We start from the raw sequence: 14,540 nt of genomic DNA, 5'->3' as shown, positions 1-14,540 counted from the left end.
TGGTAATTTATGCGATGAGCACTAGTTATTTGAATTCTGGCAGAAGACCCTTTGAGGGATGGTGGAAAACCCTGTATATTATTTAATTCTGTCAGTCTGAAGGTTAGAAGAGAGGGGGGAAAAGCGTTTTTAAGAACCACGTACGCGCGGCTGCTCGCTTAAAGCCGGGGATCTACTAGTCAACACATTTTCTTCTATTTAAGGGTCTGTGTCACTGAATCAAGAACTAGGGGTAAAAAAAAAAAAAAAAAGAACTAGGGGTAGCCTGCTTCGGAGGGGGCCACAAGAAGGGGTTCCTCCGGCGGCAGAAACTCATTTCCTGCCATCCCTCATTTACTGCAGGGGCCTGAGGGCCACCCCCACCCCAAGCAGATAACGCCGTAACACGTTCTTCGGCAGGCCCTAACTGCGCCTAGCCACAAACACTGCCGACTCTGGGAGGGCCGTTTGCAAGCCTCATGAGCGCCCCGCGGGAGGAAAGGAGGGGCCTAATGTCGCCGTTGTTCCCACGGAGGGCCAGGGTCCCGGGAGGGTACGCCAGCACCGCCTCAGGTTCAGCGCCTGATTGCCTCATTGTTTCCTCACCGCGGATGAAACAGGAGGGGCTATTGCGTTCCTAGGCGGTGCCCCCGCTGCCTAGGCAACCCAGCAGTTAAGCGTCGGGCCACCAGCCCTCGTCCCCAGATCCCCAGCACTCCCGCCCCAGTCACTATTCCCCCCTCCTTCCTCCTCCTCTCCCCCCTCCTCCTTTTCCCCTTCTTCCCCCATTTTCCCCTCTTCCCTCTCCTGTCCCCTCCCCCCCCACCCCCCCGCATTTCAAGCACTCAATTGAGGCCAAGGCTTCCAGCTTCACAAAATGGCCACCGCGATCAACACCTGCGGTCACGTGACCCGCCGTCCTCCCAGCTTCGGGCTTTCTTTTGCTTGACTCCGGTTTCGCGGAGGCTGCCCGAGGAAGAGCAAGGGCTGGTTAATTCTAAGAAATCTCCAGACGCCCCCAAGCCCGAGGACTCAGAGAAAAAAGAACGAGTGCGCAACCGAAAAGAACAACAACTGGGAACACAGGGAGAAAAACAGTAAAGAGGCCTAGGTTAAATTTAAGACCTCGCAGGCGGAAAACGGGACACGAGTTATCGCGAGATCTCAAGAACTCAAAGACAGGCTAGGGTATCAGCGGAGAACAGGGGAACTGAAGCTCAAGGGAACTAGGGCAGCATTTGGCGCGCTGAACTCCAAGGTAGGACGACAAGCCAGGGACGGGACTGAATCGGAAATCACGCGAGGTTTGGACTTAACCAGCGCGCAGTAGCTAGGCAGAAGTCACAGCGGCAGGGGGAGTGCGGGTGTGAGAGGGCGGGCCTACGTCTTACGTGCTGACGTAGTAGCCTTTCGAGTGGGTATATTAGATCCGTGGTCGCGCCGTGCGCTCCAGAGCCGCAGTTCTCCCGTGAGAGGGCCTTCGCGGTGATTCTAACTCACTCAGCAGAGGAAGACTCCGAGTTCTCGGTACTCTTCAGGGATGAGTCATGTGGCGGTGGAAAATGCGCTCGGGCTGGACCAGCAGGTGAGCTGCAAGGAGCCTACCGGGATGGTTGTTGACCTAACTTGGCTTATGGCGCAGCGCTAACTGGCACTCTTAGTTCCCATTTCCTGAGTGCCTCAGGCTGGCCAGTGTCAGTGTTTTGCAACTGTGGAGGGACGGGAAGGTGGCAGAAATACTGGTTATGGCTCTCGCTCGGGCCGGGGCTCCGGCCTGGCCCGCGGTATTGTCCCTGGGCCGAGCACAATGGCGGCTTTTGTGTGTGCGTGCGCAGGCGGGTGGAGGGGGAGGGGGTGCGCGCGCTCTCGCCGAGACGCGCACGCGCGAACCTCGACTGGTTAGTGACCCAGGGGTGGTGGCGGGGTGTGTGGTATGTTGGTGCGCGAACGGGGACCTTTTTGGCCTCTTGGTCTTTCGACTCATTGCGCGCGCCGCCTGGATTCCTGTCCCAGAGACTTGGCGGCGTCGGTGTGTGTGTGCGCGCGCGCGAGCGCGCAGCGGCATTGGTGTGCGTGTGCGTGTGAGCTGGAGGGACGCGGCCCTGGAATGTAGGAGGGGGCGGTGCGGGGGGGTGGCCTTCGCTCGGGGTAATGGCGGCGGCCGCCTTTGTGTGGGGCTGGGTGCCTGGGCGGCGCTGCGGCCCACTAGCGGGAGAGAGCGGGTCCCGGGCTGGCTAGGGCCAGGAAAGGAAGATGGAATGGCATGTTGTTCCTCCCGGGCTTCCTTCCGTAGGCCTTTTCTCTCAGGCTCAGTTTCCGCAGGGGCCATGGCATGTTGGGTGCCGCGGCGGCCGAGGCCGCGTTTCCGGAGTGGAAAGTTTTGTGACGCAGAAGATTTCGGGGAGGAGTGGGGGGAAGGGGAGGGAGTAATGGGTCCTTGCGTGCGCGGTGGCGCTGGGCTCTAGATAGAGATTGAACGCGGCGGGGAGACTTCAGGGAGATTAGGGACTTGGAGCGGCTCCTTTTCCTAACTTGATCCAGATAGTCTGTGTGAAGATTTAGCGAGGGTCGCGCGTTGTTTTGGGCGGTACCTCGGGTTGTATGACCGTTCCCGTGTTTTAGTGACGTTTGATCCAGGAATCAGCCGGAGGAAAAATACCCGGAATGTAGCTTGGGGGAAATAAACAGTTTCGTTGTTGACTTGTTGCTGCCTGTGCAGTGAAATTGTGAAATAGGTCAGAACTCCGGGTCTGTCATCTTAACCGGAATCCCCTTTTCTAAAGCTTTGGGGGTAGATTAGAGGAGGACGTATGCTCTGAGCGAGAAGGGGCTATGGGCTTCGGTGGAAGGAGTCTGCATTCCTCTGCAACAGAGGCACCGTGCTTCGGATAAGCTTTTCGGTGGGATGTTTGGAGATTTTAAGTAAAGTTTTGTTTAACCACGAACTCTGGAAAAATCCTGAAACGAAGTTTAGTGACACAAATTGATAGATTTTAATGTAGTCGTGTGTAATACATTTGTAGAGACTTAACGACCTGTTTCTCTGGGAGCATTTCCCCCCCATTAATGAATCAGTTACATCCTTCAAATTGCTGACACGTCATAATGTTGAATGAAGCACATAGAGTATCTTGTCAAGAGCACAGGCTATCCCCAATTTTAGCATTTTCTATATAGGTGGTGCCGGTTTAAAAAGATTATAGGCAGGAATGAACCTTATTTGTGATATAATTAAAAAGTAGACTAGTTAGAAACAGGCAGCAAGCAAATTCATAACAAAATTGCAACAATTTAATCCTCAGTTTACAGTATCCTTTAAAGCGCTCTTGCCCAGTGTAAAATTAACAAAACTTGTACTGTAGCAAGTGCAAAAGGAATATTTATTCCCGTTGGGCTTTATTTAAATATCAGTCTCTTGTAACAGAAAGCAGGCAACATTGCTAATTCAAAGTATGGAAGCGAGGTGCCCAAAAGTCTTAACCATACTTAATTTCTTTTTAAGATTTAGCATCTGCTTCTAGTTTTCAGTGATTCCACTGATGATGCTTGCAATTTGACCGTATCCGTCTTGAGCTTTTAACAGAAGACTTAATATCACCTCTGTGACATCAATACTGTGTGATTTGGTCTTTTGTGGCTTTCTTTAAAAAAAAAAAAAAAAAAAAAAGTGTCTCTTTTGACACAGTTTTTTCCCCCTGGTATTGCTTGCAGTAGTTTCTGGTTAGTCGTAACAGAATGAGAACATAGCAGATCTTTTTGTAGAATATTTAGGTTTAGAGCTTCCAGTGAAGGAGAGTAGAAATGGAGATTAAAAGTAGTGAAATGTGTTCTCTTTAAAAACATTGAATATCATTTGTGCCATTTATGTCCAAAGTCTTCTGAACCTAATCTCAGTCTTGAAAATGAGAGAATAAATAGGTAATATCTAGTTAGTTTTTAAGAGTGTTCCCATAATTAAAAATGCTTGTGCAATATTAGGGGTAAAAGGACAAATGGTCAGTTAAAATTTGTCTTTTTAAAAGCGTGCTCCATAGGCTTAAAATATTCCAAGTAGAAAGTTGGCATTGGAAATGTCAAATGTGATTGGAGTAAAAAATGAATTCCTTTGCCTATTTGACATTTTAAAATAATTTTAGTTTCTTGGAACTTTTACTATGGAAAATGTTACAGGAAAAATTCATTTTTAGTCAAATGACTTAAATTTGGATCCAACTTTTACCAGGTAGTAACACCAGCATCCTAGTGTGCTGGTTTCTAGAGTATAAACAGTTACTGCTATTTTGTGTTTGCTTAGACAAGTTTCACATCAGCCCCATTAAGCAGGCAGGGCAACTAGGGTTTATTCAATGTTAGAGGACAGGACTAGTTTTCTCTTAGTGTAATATTTCAGCACGCGAGCTGCTAACCATTTAAAACTCTCTTCTAGTTTGCTGGCCTAGACCTGAACTCTTCAGATAATCAGAGTGGAGGAAGTACAGCAAGCAGTAAGTAAACCATTTTATGGATTTCTTGACTATTAGAGCTTTAATAATTTAGTGTTTCATTGGACTTACTAGAAGCATTGTGGCCTTTTGATAATAAAAGGGTCTCAGATTCTTGAGTACAAACAATCATTAAAAAGAACTTGATAGGGGCAGCCCAGGTGGCTCAGTGGTTTAGCGCCACCTTCAGCCCAGGGCGTGATCCTGGAGACCCAGGATCGAGTCCCATGTCGGGCTCCTTGCATGGAACCTGCTTCTCCCTCTGCCTGTGTCTGCTTCTCTCTCTGTGTCTCTCATGAATTAAAAAAAAAAACAAAAAACAAAAAACAAAAAAAAACTTGATACAACGCACAAATTATCTTTGGAAGAGTTTATGTCCATTATGAATCTCTAGCCCAACTTAAAGAGGTTGTGGGAATGTGTTTATTCCTGTTACAGTGAATTTACCAGAATTAAATCCAGTAAAGGGAACATTCAACGTTCGTTAGCTACAGTTAACCCTTTCCTGTGAAGAACATGAGACTTGATGATCGAACAAGGCTATACTGAATCTTGAGATGGTTAGGATTTTAAATGCTGAAGTGAATCTTTTTTTTTTGAAAAGTTAGGTATAAAAGTTTTATTTCATTCTATTTTTTCAGAGTTTTTTTAAGATTTGTTACAGATTAGTATTAAGGTATAGGTGATTTTTTTGAATTTATTTTTTTTTTAAAGATTTTATTTATTCATGAGAGACACAGAGAGAGGCAGAGGGAGAAGCAGGCTCCCTGTGGGGAACCCAATGAGGGACTCCATTCCAGGACCCTGGGATCATGACCTGAGCCAAAGGCAGCCGCTCAACCACTGAGCCACCCAGGTGCCCCAGTATAGGTGGTTTATTATTTGGCAGTAGACCTGCTTCAGATTCCTTTAGGTCAAGTCTCTTTCTATAACTCCCCCACCCTGCCCCAAAGGAGGCGGGAAATGGATATAGGCTGTAGGAAGTGGAAGCATTAATTTTTTTTTTTTTCCCCAAGCACCGTTAGGTGGTAAAGGATGTGGCCTCATTTTTAGGCAAGAAGGGCCTCACTGGGGGCATAGAGTTACTTGGTATTTTTTTTTATATTTCACGTTATTTGCCATGTTAAAAGATCTTTTAAGAGTTGATCATCCTAATAGAGATCTTTAATATTTAATTCTACCCAAAAGTTGGAAAAGAAAGTATAAAATTGCGATTTATTAGTACTAGAGCAGGTTGGCTTTCCTTTACTTGGTGGATATACATTATTTGCTTTTGCTTCTCATCCATCGTCTAGACTGTTGTCTTGCCTGCGTGTACAGAACAACAGTTGACTATAGACTCCTCAAACCCCAAGTTAAAATTAAAACTCTCGGTTCCTTGAAATTCTTTTGCCTTTGCAGTTTTTCCTTAATACGTAGTCTTTTTTGGGGAACTTAACTGGATGGAAACAAAAAAGCCTCTTAGTGTCTAATTGCATGATTTTTTACAATTGTTTTAGGTTGTTGTGGTAATATTTATGTTGTAACAGTTTCTGTTTATGACTGTTCTCTGGAATAATTGGCCTTTATTTTTTTATTTTATTTTTTTTTAAAATAATAATTGGCCTTTAAAAAAAACTTGTGTTACATTAACCACTAGTGGCAAGTTATATTTATTTGTGGATTTCAAGATAAGGATTTTTATTTACTAAAACTTTGTCTTCCCCTTCCCTTTTTAAAGTTCTTAAAAAGCAATAACCATTTAAAGTAAAAACAGATTCGTTTTCTCCCTCTCAGTCAGACTGGAAGGCTAGATCCTAAAAAAGTTTTTTCCAAGAGCATTTTTTAGTAGCCTGAATTTTGGTAAAAAGCTTTAACTTGAAGTTTTGGCATTTAATTTTGTATTTTTTTTTTTTTCTAGAGGGGCGCTATATTCCTCCTCATTTAAGGAATAGAGAAGCTACTAAAGGTAAGTCAAGTAACTTGGTGGACCTAATTCTTGTGTTTAGAAGTTGAAGCCTAGGGAAAAATGAGGCATTTTGGGAAAACTCCTCTAAAGTCACACAGTGGAAAATTTCCTGTTTGCTATGTCAGATTTCTTTGTGGCCAAGGGCATGGTTTTGTACAAATTTACTGGTGTACTTTGTGATTATAATTATTTACATCGTGATTTCAATTTGAAAAAGGTGAGTAGGCATCCTACTATGTAAACCAAATTGCATGGTGATAACCCAGTTATTTGTGTTTTGCAAAACTGTCGAAAGATGGGTTATTGCAGAATAGTTAACAGATTATAAACAGATCATAACACTGGGCATGCTCCCAAAGTTGGGAGTGACTCTCTGGTTTCATCTCCTTGGGTTTAACTGCTTCATTTGAAAAGTTTTGTCTGAAACTAATGGTTATGTTTGTAATGTAGTGATAACTAGTAGATAATTCGTTATGGGACGATTGTTTGGGTGCTGTATATTCATAAAATAGGTGATCTGAGGCTTGGAGGAAAAATGAAGTTTTAGAAAACTAAAGGTTAAGGGAAGATGCTAAGACAGAATTGGAAGGGTGAAGAAATCCCAGAAACTTGGGGTTTGCTGTCATTCCTTCATGTGCACGTTCAGTCTTTATAGTAGCTTCCCTGTCCTTGGTGATAAATGGCTATAAAATCTGTATTATAGTTTCTTAACTATAGTATCATTGTTCCTAGTTACTGCATATTTTGTCTTAGATTCTCTCATTCTTAAAGTGTTCTAGCTAAAATTGGCTCCATACCTATTTAGTGCTTTTCCCTCTTGATTGCAGGGAGAGATCAAAGGGAAGAGGCAGTATCAGAGGTTTTAGAACTGGAAGAAGGCTAGACATGTAATTCAGTTTTCTTATTGCTAGCTAAGGCTGTCGATCACCTGACTGGCTAATGGTAGAGGCATTAGGCTGAAGGAAAGTAACTTATAAACAATCTCTATTTAATGAAGTGCTATTGAAATTAGTTTAAATCCTCTACTACTAGTCTTTAAACCCTCTACCTGTTGGGCTAATTCACACATTTTTCATTCTCTGTTGAATGTTTATAGTTGTACCCTAGGAATCTGCCCACACCAGTAGTGTAAAGGGATGAGCACTTCCCTTTTTTTCTAGATATTCCTGATTCTTGTCTGAGAGTATATTTCATGTGAACAGAGCATTGTTCTACTTTTTTACTTTTGAAGCTGGAAAATACTGTATCAAATCAAGTAATCTGACACCTTTAGGAATGCAAATAAACATCACCTCTAAGAAACATTGAAGCAGTGGTAACTTTCCTAGTGTAAACTCATACACATCTATAAAATGAATGGTAATTGTGGTGGACTTCAAACATTTTTTTTATAGGCAAGGCTATTGTCCTTTTCAGAGGTGGTATTTTATTCATTTATAACACTTGTAGACTGTCAAATTGCTCCATTTAGTGCACAGTATTTTCTAGTGGAGAAATAAAAATCTGAACAATTTTGTGTGCCATTGTGAACCAGCTCTAAATCTTGGTTGTCTTCTAGTACCATGATAGGAATATTTCCATTATCTTTCCAGTTCACAGAGATAAGATAGTAGTAGAGGGCTTTAAATTCAGAGACCTAGGTATTGTAAACTTCTGATTAATAAAAAAATGGGTTTGCTTTTTTTTTTTTTATTGAAGGATTCTACGATAAAGACAGTTCAGGGTGGAGTTCTAGTAAAGATAAGGATGCGTACAGCAGTTTTGGATCTCGTAGTGATTCAAGAGGGAAGTCTAGTTTCTTTAGTGATCGTGGCAGTGGATCAAGGGGAAGGTAAGTGATTTTTATTGATCTTTGTGTCTTGTGTATGCAATTCAGGAATTGGTCTTTAATTTGATGAGTACTCATTCTTTTACTCTGACCATTAAAGCATGATTTTTTTCCCCCTTAATAGACCACCTATTTGGATGTTAAGCATTATGTCTATATAATCCTATTTTCCTAGTTATAAGAGGTCTTTCTTCCTAAATTGAACTTGTTACATAGAAATTAGATGAGAATAAGAATGCCCCAGGTGTAATGAAATCCGTTACTTTTATATTTCTTTAGTTTTATTTATATTTAAAGGAGTAAGTTTATCTAGTGAATGGCCTATGGTTGAGATTTTTTGTGGTTATTCTATATGACAATTTTAAACACCTTATATTTTTGATTACACAAGTGGTGAACTGACCTCATGCGCCTAATAGCTGTGGTTAGTCCTGTGTGTCCTGATTTTTCGCAAACAGGCCTAAAACTAAAAACATCTTTAATTCAGGTAAGGATTATTTTCTACCTTTTATCCAAAGTCTGTCACACAGGTAAATTGATTGTCCTTTTAAACAACATTCTAGTATAACTGGGACAATTATTTGGTGTGCTGTTTTCTTCTCTTTCCTACCACTAAAATATTTTTGGATGAGAAGTTTAAATAAAGGTGTAAGTTATGTGCTGATAGCAGATATTTGAGACTTGGTTCTTAATTCCAGCATGTGTGAGGCCTGTGTAGGCTGTATAATTTTACAAAAATCAAGGATACTTAATTTTGAAAGTAAAGCTAAGTAAATGACACATATGATCTGATTAATTAAAGAGCCTTATTTTCAAGAGTAAGCAAAATTGACATCCTTGAAGTTAGCCATAATGAACAGTTCAACTTCTCTTTTGGTACAGTTGTAGTTACAGATACAGGAATCTGATAGTGGTTAAGTGATATGATACTGATGAGTTCGTTATGCTATTCAGGTTTGATGATCGTGGCCGGAGTGACTATGACGGCATTGGCAGCCGTGGTGATAGAAGTGGCTTTGGAAAATTTGAACGGGGTGGAAATAGTCGCTGGTGTGACAAATCAGACGAAGATGACTGGTCAAAACCGCTCCCACCGAGTGAACGCTTGGAACAGTAAGTTTTTGAAATGTATATCAATTGTGAGTAAAGCCTCATTAGCTAATATAACAAGTAAACTTACTAATCTTTTGATTTTAGGGAACTCTTTTCGGGAGGAAACACTGGGATTAACTTTGAGAAATACGACGACATTCCAGTTGAGGCAACGGGCAACAATTGTCCTCCACATATTGAAAGTGTAAGTATTTGTGCTTGAGTTGTTAAGACACAGAGGGGCGTGTATAAACTTTTCCACAGCACATCAAAATGAGGTGGGCTTCCTAAAAGCAAATGCAGAGTGTGCCTGCTTTATTTTTTTAGTTAATTAAAAAGATGCCTCATTGGTTATGGAAAGGGGAAGATTGAGTTCAGTGTTAACATTGCTAATAATTGGAAATAGAAATATAGGAAGAACCCCGACTTCTCCAATGTGTATTGAGCCTGAGGAGGTTGATTTTTCTCAAAATAGGTTTTTCATTTAAAGCAGCTGTAAAGTACAAATCAAATTGTTAGGAGTTTTTCCCCCATATTATTCGTGTATAGTAAAAATGGCTCCAGATAGCATTTCTACCTATTTAACTCTGTTGAATTTCTTGACAGTTTAGCGATGTTGAGATGGGAGAAATTATTATGGGAAACATTGAGCTTACTCGTTATACTCGCCCAACTCCAGTGCAAAAGCATGCTATTCCTATTATCAAAGAGAAAAGAGACTTGATGGCTTGTGCCCAAACAGGTAAGTTTACTTGCTAGAGTAAAAAATTGACAATTGTCAAGAATACTGTAATTAGGTTTGCTCTTGTAAAACTAGTACCAAGAAAACACATGGGGTATCTAAGTATCGTAGGGAAACATGAATCCCAGATGTAGCCTAACTGGTATTCTTTAATATGGGCATGCAGTACTTGGCTTGGTATTTCTTGTCTTAGACCTTTGGATTTTATGTTATCACTAGTATTCTCATTGGGATGTCTTGGGGAGCCTATAGAAAGTCCTCAGCCTGGAATTACTGCAATAAGGATAGATTGTTGTCTGTGCATTGCTGGGAAATGAGAACTATTAATATTATTGCATCTGGAATAAGGATAAGAGTATAGAATAGTCTGTGATCCATAGGAATGTGGCCAAGGGGAAAAGAGATGCCTTTGTGGGAAAGGAGCACCTCGCATCTTTTGGGAATGGATGTAGTTAGAGCCTCTAAATTGAGTACAAGTTTTGCTATATTGGTGAGTTTGACCAATATGAGAGTGGCAAATCTCCCATCCCCATTAAAAAAGTATAATAATCATTTGGTATTTTTCCTACCCTATGGAAGTGAGAATGTCATCGTTTGTACACTATCAGTACCTACAAGGAAGTGTTAGAAATTGACCTCACTTTTGAGGCAAAATTGCTGTTTTCTTACACATACAAATGCAAAGAAGTGAGTTAGGTATCCTTCTATAAGGGAAGAAAGTAAACAATTTTGGTTTTATGGGTCATGTGGTCTCTATCACCAATTTACTCATTTCTCCTGTTGGAGTGTGAAAACACCTATGGACTGTAACTTGGGCATGGCGGAATTCCAACAAAGCTTTATTTACAAAGATAAATACGCTGGGTCTTAGTTTCTTGACTTCTGTTACATCTGACCTACAGATGGGTCAAAGAAGTCACTTCTTGGTATTTTTAACTTTGGTGTTAATTTTTAGAAAATTTATTTGGGTGCAAAGTAAAACATTAGTAATAGGGCAGTTAAACTCATCTACCAATACTTATTAAAAAATAATGAGCAGGTTTTTCTGTGGTTGAATTAGATTATGCTTTCTCTTAAATAGGGTCTGGAAAAACTGCAGCGTTTCTCTTGCCTATCCTAAGTCAGATTTATTCAGATGGTCCAGGCGAGGCTTTGAGAGCCATGAAGGTAAATATTGTTAAATGGGACATTATTTTTAAAGCAAGCTTTATGCCCAACTTGGGGCTTAAACTCACCACCCCAATTCTCTACCGACTGAGCCAGGCAGGTGCCACTATAAATAGGACATTATAGAACTTTGGAGGTAGCTGCTGAGAGTTCTTTATAAGGAACTTTGTACTTATTCCAAGTTATTTAATGAGAATGAATTTTCAAGCATAATCAGTGAATTACAGAAGGGAATTATGTTGCAGTAGTTTTTTTTTTTTTTTTTTAATAAAGAATGTTACAAATATAACTTCCTTAAATTACTTCTTAGGAAAATGGAAGGTATGGGCGTCGCAAGCAATACCCTATCTCCTTGGTATTAGCACCAACTAGAGAATTGGCAGTACAGATCTATGAGGAAGCCAGGAAAGTAAGTATGCATTTCAGGGATTATTAGCTTTCTCATTGATTATAATGAAATGTTTTATGACCATGTGAGAGTTGGCCTTGAAATTGATAAAATTTCTTTTCTTTCAGTTTTCATACCGATCTAGAGTTCGACCTTGCGTGGTTTATGGTGGTGCTGATATAGGTCAGCAGATTCGAGACTTAGAACGTGGATGCCACTTGTTAGTAGCTACTCCAGGACGACTAGTGGATATGATGGAAAGAGGAAAGATTGGATTAGATTTCTGCAAGTATGTTAATTTTTAAATGCATAAAATATAATTTTTTAAATTACTGGCCTTTAGTGTGTTTTTTTAAATATAGGATTGCTTAATTTATGGATTCTTTTTAAAAAAGATTTATGTATTTATTTGAGAAAGAGAACAGCATGAGCAGTGGGGAGGAGGAAGAGGGAGAAGCAGACTCCCTGCCTAGCAGGGAGACCTGGACAGGGCTCTATCCTAGGACTCTGGGACCATGACCTGTGTCTGCCTTCAGACACTGAGCCACCCAGGCACCCCTGGTCATTAGTTTTGTAGTTAATCAGCATTGTTGACATTTTAAGATTTGAAAAGTGGTTTTATCTTAGTCCTCTTTTATAAAAAGTTTGCTAATTGTAATTTTAATGTCGGAAAATCAACAAGCTTTTAGTAGAGGCTGAGAATGACCAGATTGGGACAGAGTGAAAAGTAGTAAGTGCTAGTTTTGCTGTGTGCTTGTGAATGATGGCCGAAATCCTGGGCTTGGGTCTTGTGTACATGTGTCCAGTCATGCAGTATGAGGGATATAACTATCAAAATGAATATATTAATTTTAATAACAGTTACACTAAAACTTTTTTCTTAAATTCTAAACTTGACAGATACTTGGTGTTAGATGAAGCTGATCGGATGTTGGATATGGGTTTTGAACCTCAGATACGTAGAATAGTTGAACAAGATACTATGCCTCCAAAGGGTGTCCGCCACACTATGATGTTTAGTGCTACATTCCCTAAGGAAATACAGGTATTGTTTGATGCTGCAACTTTTATTTACTTAGGAATTTGTTGATCTCGGTGGATAATAAACATTTTTTTTCCCTTTTAGATGCTGGCTCGTGATTTCTTGGATGAATATATCTTTTTAGCTGTAGGAAGAGTTGGCTCTACCTCTGAGAACATAACACAGAAAGTAGTTTGGGTGGAAGAGTCTGACAAACGGTCATTTTTGCTTGACCTTCTAAATGCAACAGGTAAATGACAATGTTAGCATCATTCTCTAGTGGCTTAGGTAATAATGAGAATCCACTTGGATCCCCTTTACTGCTTTTCCTCCCCATTCAGAATATTCTGTTAAAAGCCTGGCTTTTTATTTACTTATATTTGCTTGTTTTACTAAATGTAAAAAGAACTAAATCCCTATTAGTGACAAAAACTTGGTAATTTTTCACAATCAGGCAAGGATTCACTGACATTAGTATTTGTGGAGACCAAAAAAGGTGCAGATTCTCTGGAGGATTTCTTGTACCATGAAGGATATGCTTGTACCAGTATTCATGGAGATCGATCTCAGAGAGACAGAGAAGAGGCCCTTCACCAGTTCCGCTCAGGAAAAAGCCCAATTTTAGTGGCTACAGCAGTATGTATAAAGACCTCCTCACTTTTGAGTTCAGCATGTTCAACTTCTGGCTTTAAGTGCTCCATGTATAACAAAAGTTATTTTCCAGGTAGCAGCAAGAGGACTGGACATTTCAAATGTGAAACATGTTATCAACTTTGACTTGCCAAGTGATATTGAAGAATATGTACATCGCATTGGCCGTACAGGACGTGTAGGAAACCTTGGTAAGTGTTTGGTTACTTTTGATGGTCTGGTGGTGGTTTTTCAGTGGAATGCATGCAGACAAGAACTTTCCAGGATCTTAAATCTTAAGCACTCCTCTGTTTCTGAGGGATGTGATTAAAGTCTATCTCAGCGATACAAGTGACTTGTAATCTCTTTTCTTGGTATTCTACTTAATATTCTGTGTAGGAAAGTAAGAATACTATGCTTTTGTGGAAGACCTTAACTTAAGTACTTTTTTGGAACTGGTTTAGGCCTTGCCACCTCATTCTTTAACGAGAGGAATATAAATATTACCAAGGATTTGTTGGATCTTCTTGTTGAAGCTAAACAAGAAGTGCCATCTTGGTTAGAAAACATGGCTTATGAACACCACTACAAGGGTAGCAGTCGTGGACGATCTAAGAGGTAAGGCAGCATCCAGGTGGTATATAAAGAGCTGTGTCCACAGTTCACTTTTCCAGTATTTAGTTGTGTGGGCTTTGTATTTCTTGGTTGGTTGCCTTCATCCTTTGCATAAGAGGCATCGGAAGGGGTTGACACAGTTAATGCCAGCTGTTCATGGCTACAGCCTTTAAGATCACTATTAGGGAACATAGGGCTGGATAGGGAGTCATTTGAATTGCAAAATTGGAACTTGAACCCTGGGAAATTTAACAAGAATTGGGTTATTTGGAACTCCTTCCCCCGTGAACCACCAGCACATTTGTCGTTGCAGTAGTAGGTTTAGTGGAGGATTTGGTGCCCGAGACTATCGACAAAGCAGTGGTGCCAGCAGTTCCAGCTTCAGCAGTAGCCGTGCAGGCAGCAGCCGCAGTGGTGGAGGTGGCCACGGCAGCAGCAGAGGGTTTGGTGGAGGTAATGTGAATTTCTAACCTATCTTTGGGGAAGGGCTTCTTCCTCCTAGTTGTGTTTTTCAAAGTGTAATTAAAAACATTGGGGAAGTTCAGCCCTATAGATTGCTTTTCGTAATTTGACATCAAAGTATTTAAAGAAGGGAAAGATTATGTTGAACAGTGGATGACTTAATTAATTTCTCTTTTTTTAAATCTCT

General features: G+C 40.9%; 1 protein-coding gene across 5 annotated transcripts in view; it reads left to right on the top strand.

Moving 5' to 3' along the window:
* Positions 1–1,090: 1,090 nt before the first annotated feature.
* DDX3X (DEAD-box helicase 3 X-linked) overlaps positions 1,091–14,540 on the top strand; it is a 30,352-nt gene continuing 16,902 nt past the window's right edge. For 2 of the 5 annotated variants that reach the window (XM_072816591.1, XM_072816592.1), the window contains exons 1-16: positions 1,405–1,564; positions 4,406–4,463; positions 6,361–6,408; positions 8,107–8,239; positions 9,191–9,349; positions 9,434–9,533; positions 9,935–10,070; positions 11,152–11,237; positions 11,548–11,646; positions 11,754–11,914; positions 12,526–12,670; positions 12,752–12,896; positions 13,101–13,282; positions 13,371–13,488; positions 13,741–13,894; positions 14,208–14,344. In XM_072816591.1, coding sequence (XP_072672692.1) covers positions 1,520–1,564; positions 4,406–4,463; positions 6,361–6,408; positions 8,107–8,239; positions 9,191–9,349; positions 9,434–9,533; positions 9,935–10,070; positions 11,152–11,237; positions 11,548–11,646; positions 11,754–11,914; positions 12,526–12,670; positions 12,752–12,896; positions 13,101–13,282; positions 13,371–13,488; positions 13,741–13,894; positions 14,208–14,344 — 1,906 coding nt within the window. In that variant the 5' untranslated portion in view covers positions 1,405–1,519. Of the gene's footprint in view, positions 1,238–1,404; positions 1,565–4,405; positions 4,464–6,360; positions 6,409–8,106; positions 8,240–9,190; positions 9,350–9,433; positions 9,534–9,934; positions 10,071–11,151; positions 11,238–11,547; positions 11,647–11,753; positions 11,915–12,525; positions 12,671–12,751; positions 12,897–13,100; positions 13,283–13,370; positions 13,489–13,740; positions 13,895–14,204; positions 14,345–14,540 lie in introns of those variants that run through there. The other 3 variants (XM_072816589.1, XM_072816590.1, XM_072816593.1) reach the window with 2 other exon arrangements.

This window comes from Canis lupus, chromosome X (assembly GCF_048164855.1).
Source record: "Canis lupus baileyi chromosome X, mCanLup2.hap1, whole genome shotgun sequence".
NCBI classification, from domain to species: domain Eukaryota; kingdom Metazoa; phylum Chordata; class Mammalia; order Carnivora; family Canidae; genus Canis; species Canis lupus.
The sequence above is the reverse complement of the archived record's forward strand: the minus strand, read 5'-3'. Positions and strand labels throughout refer to the sequence as shown.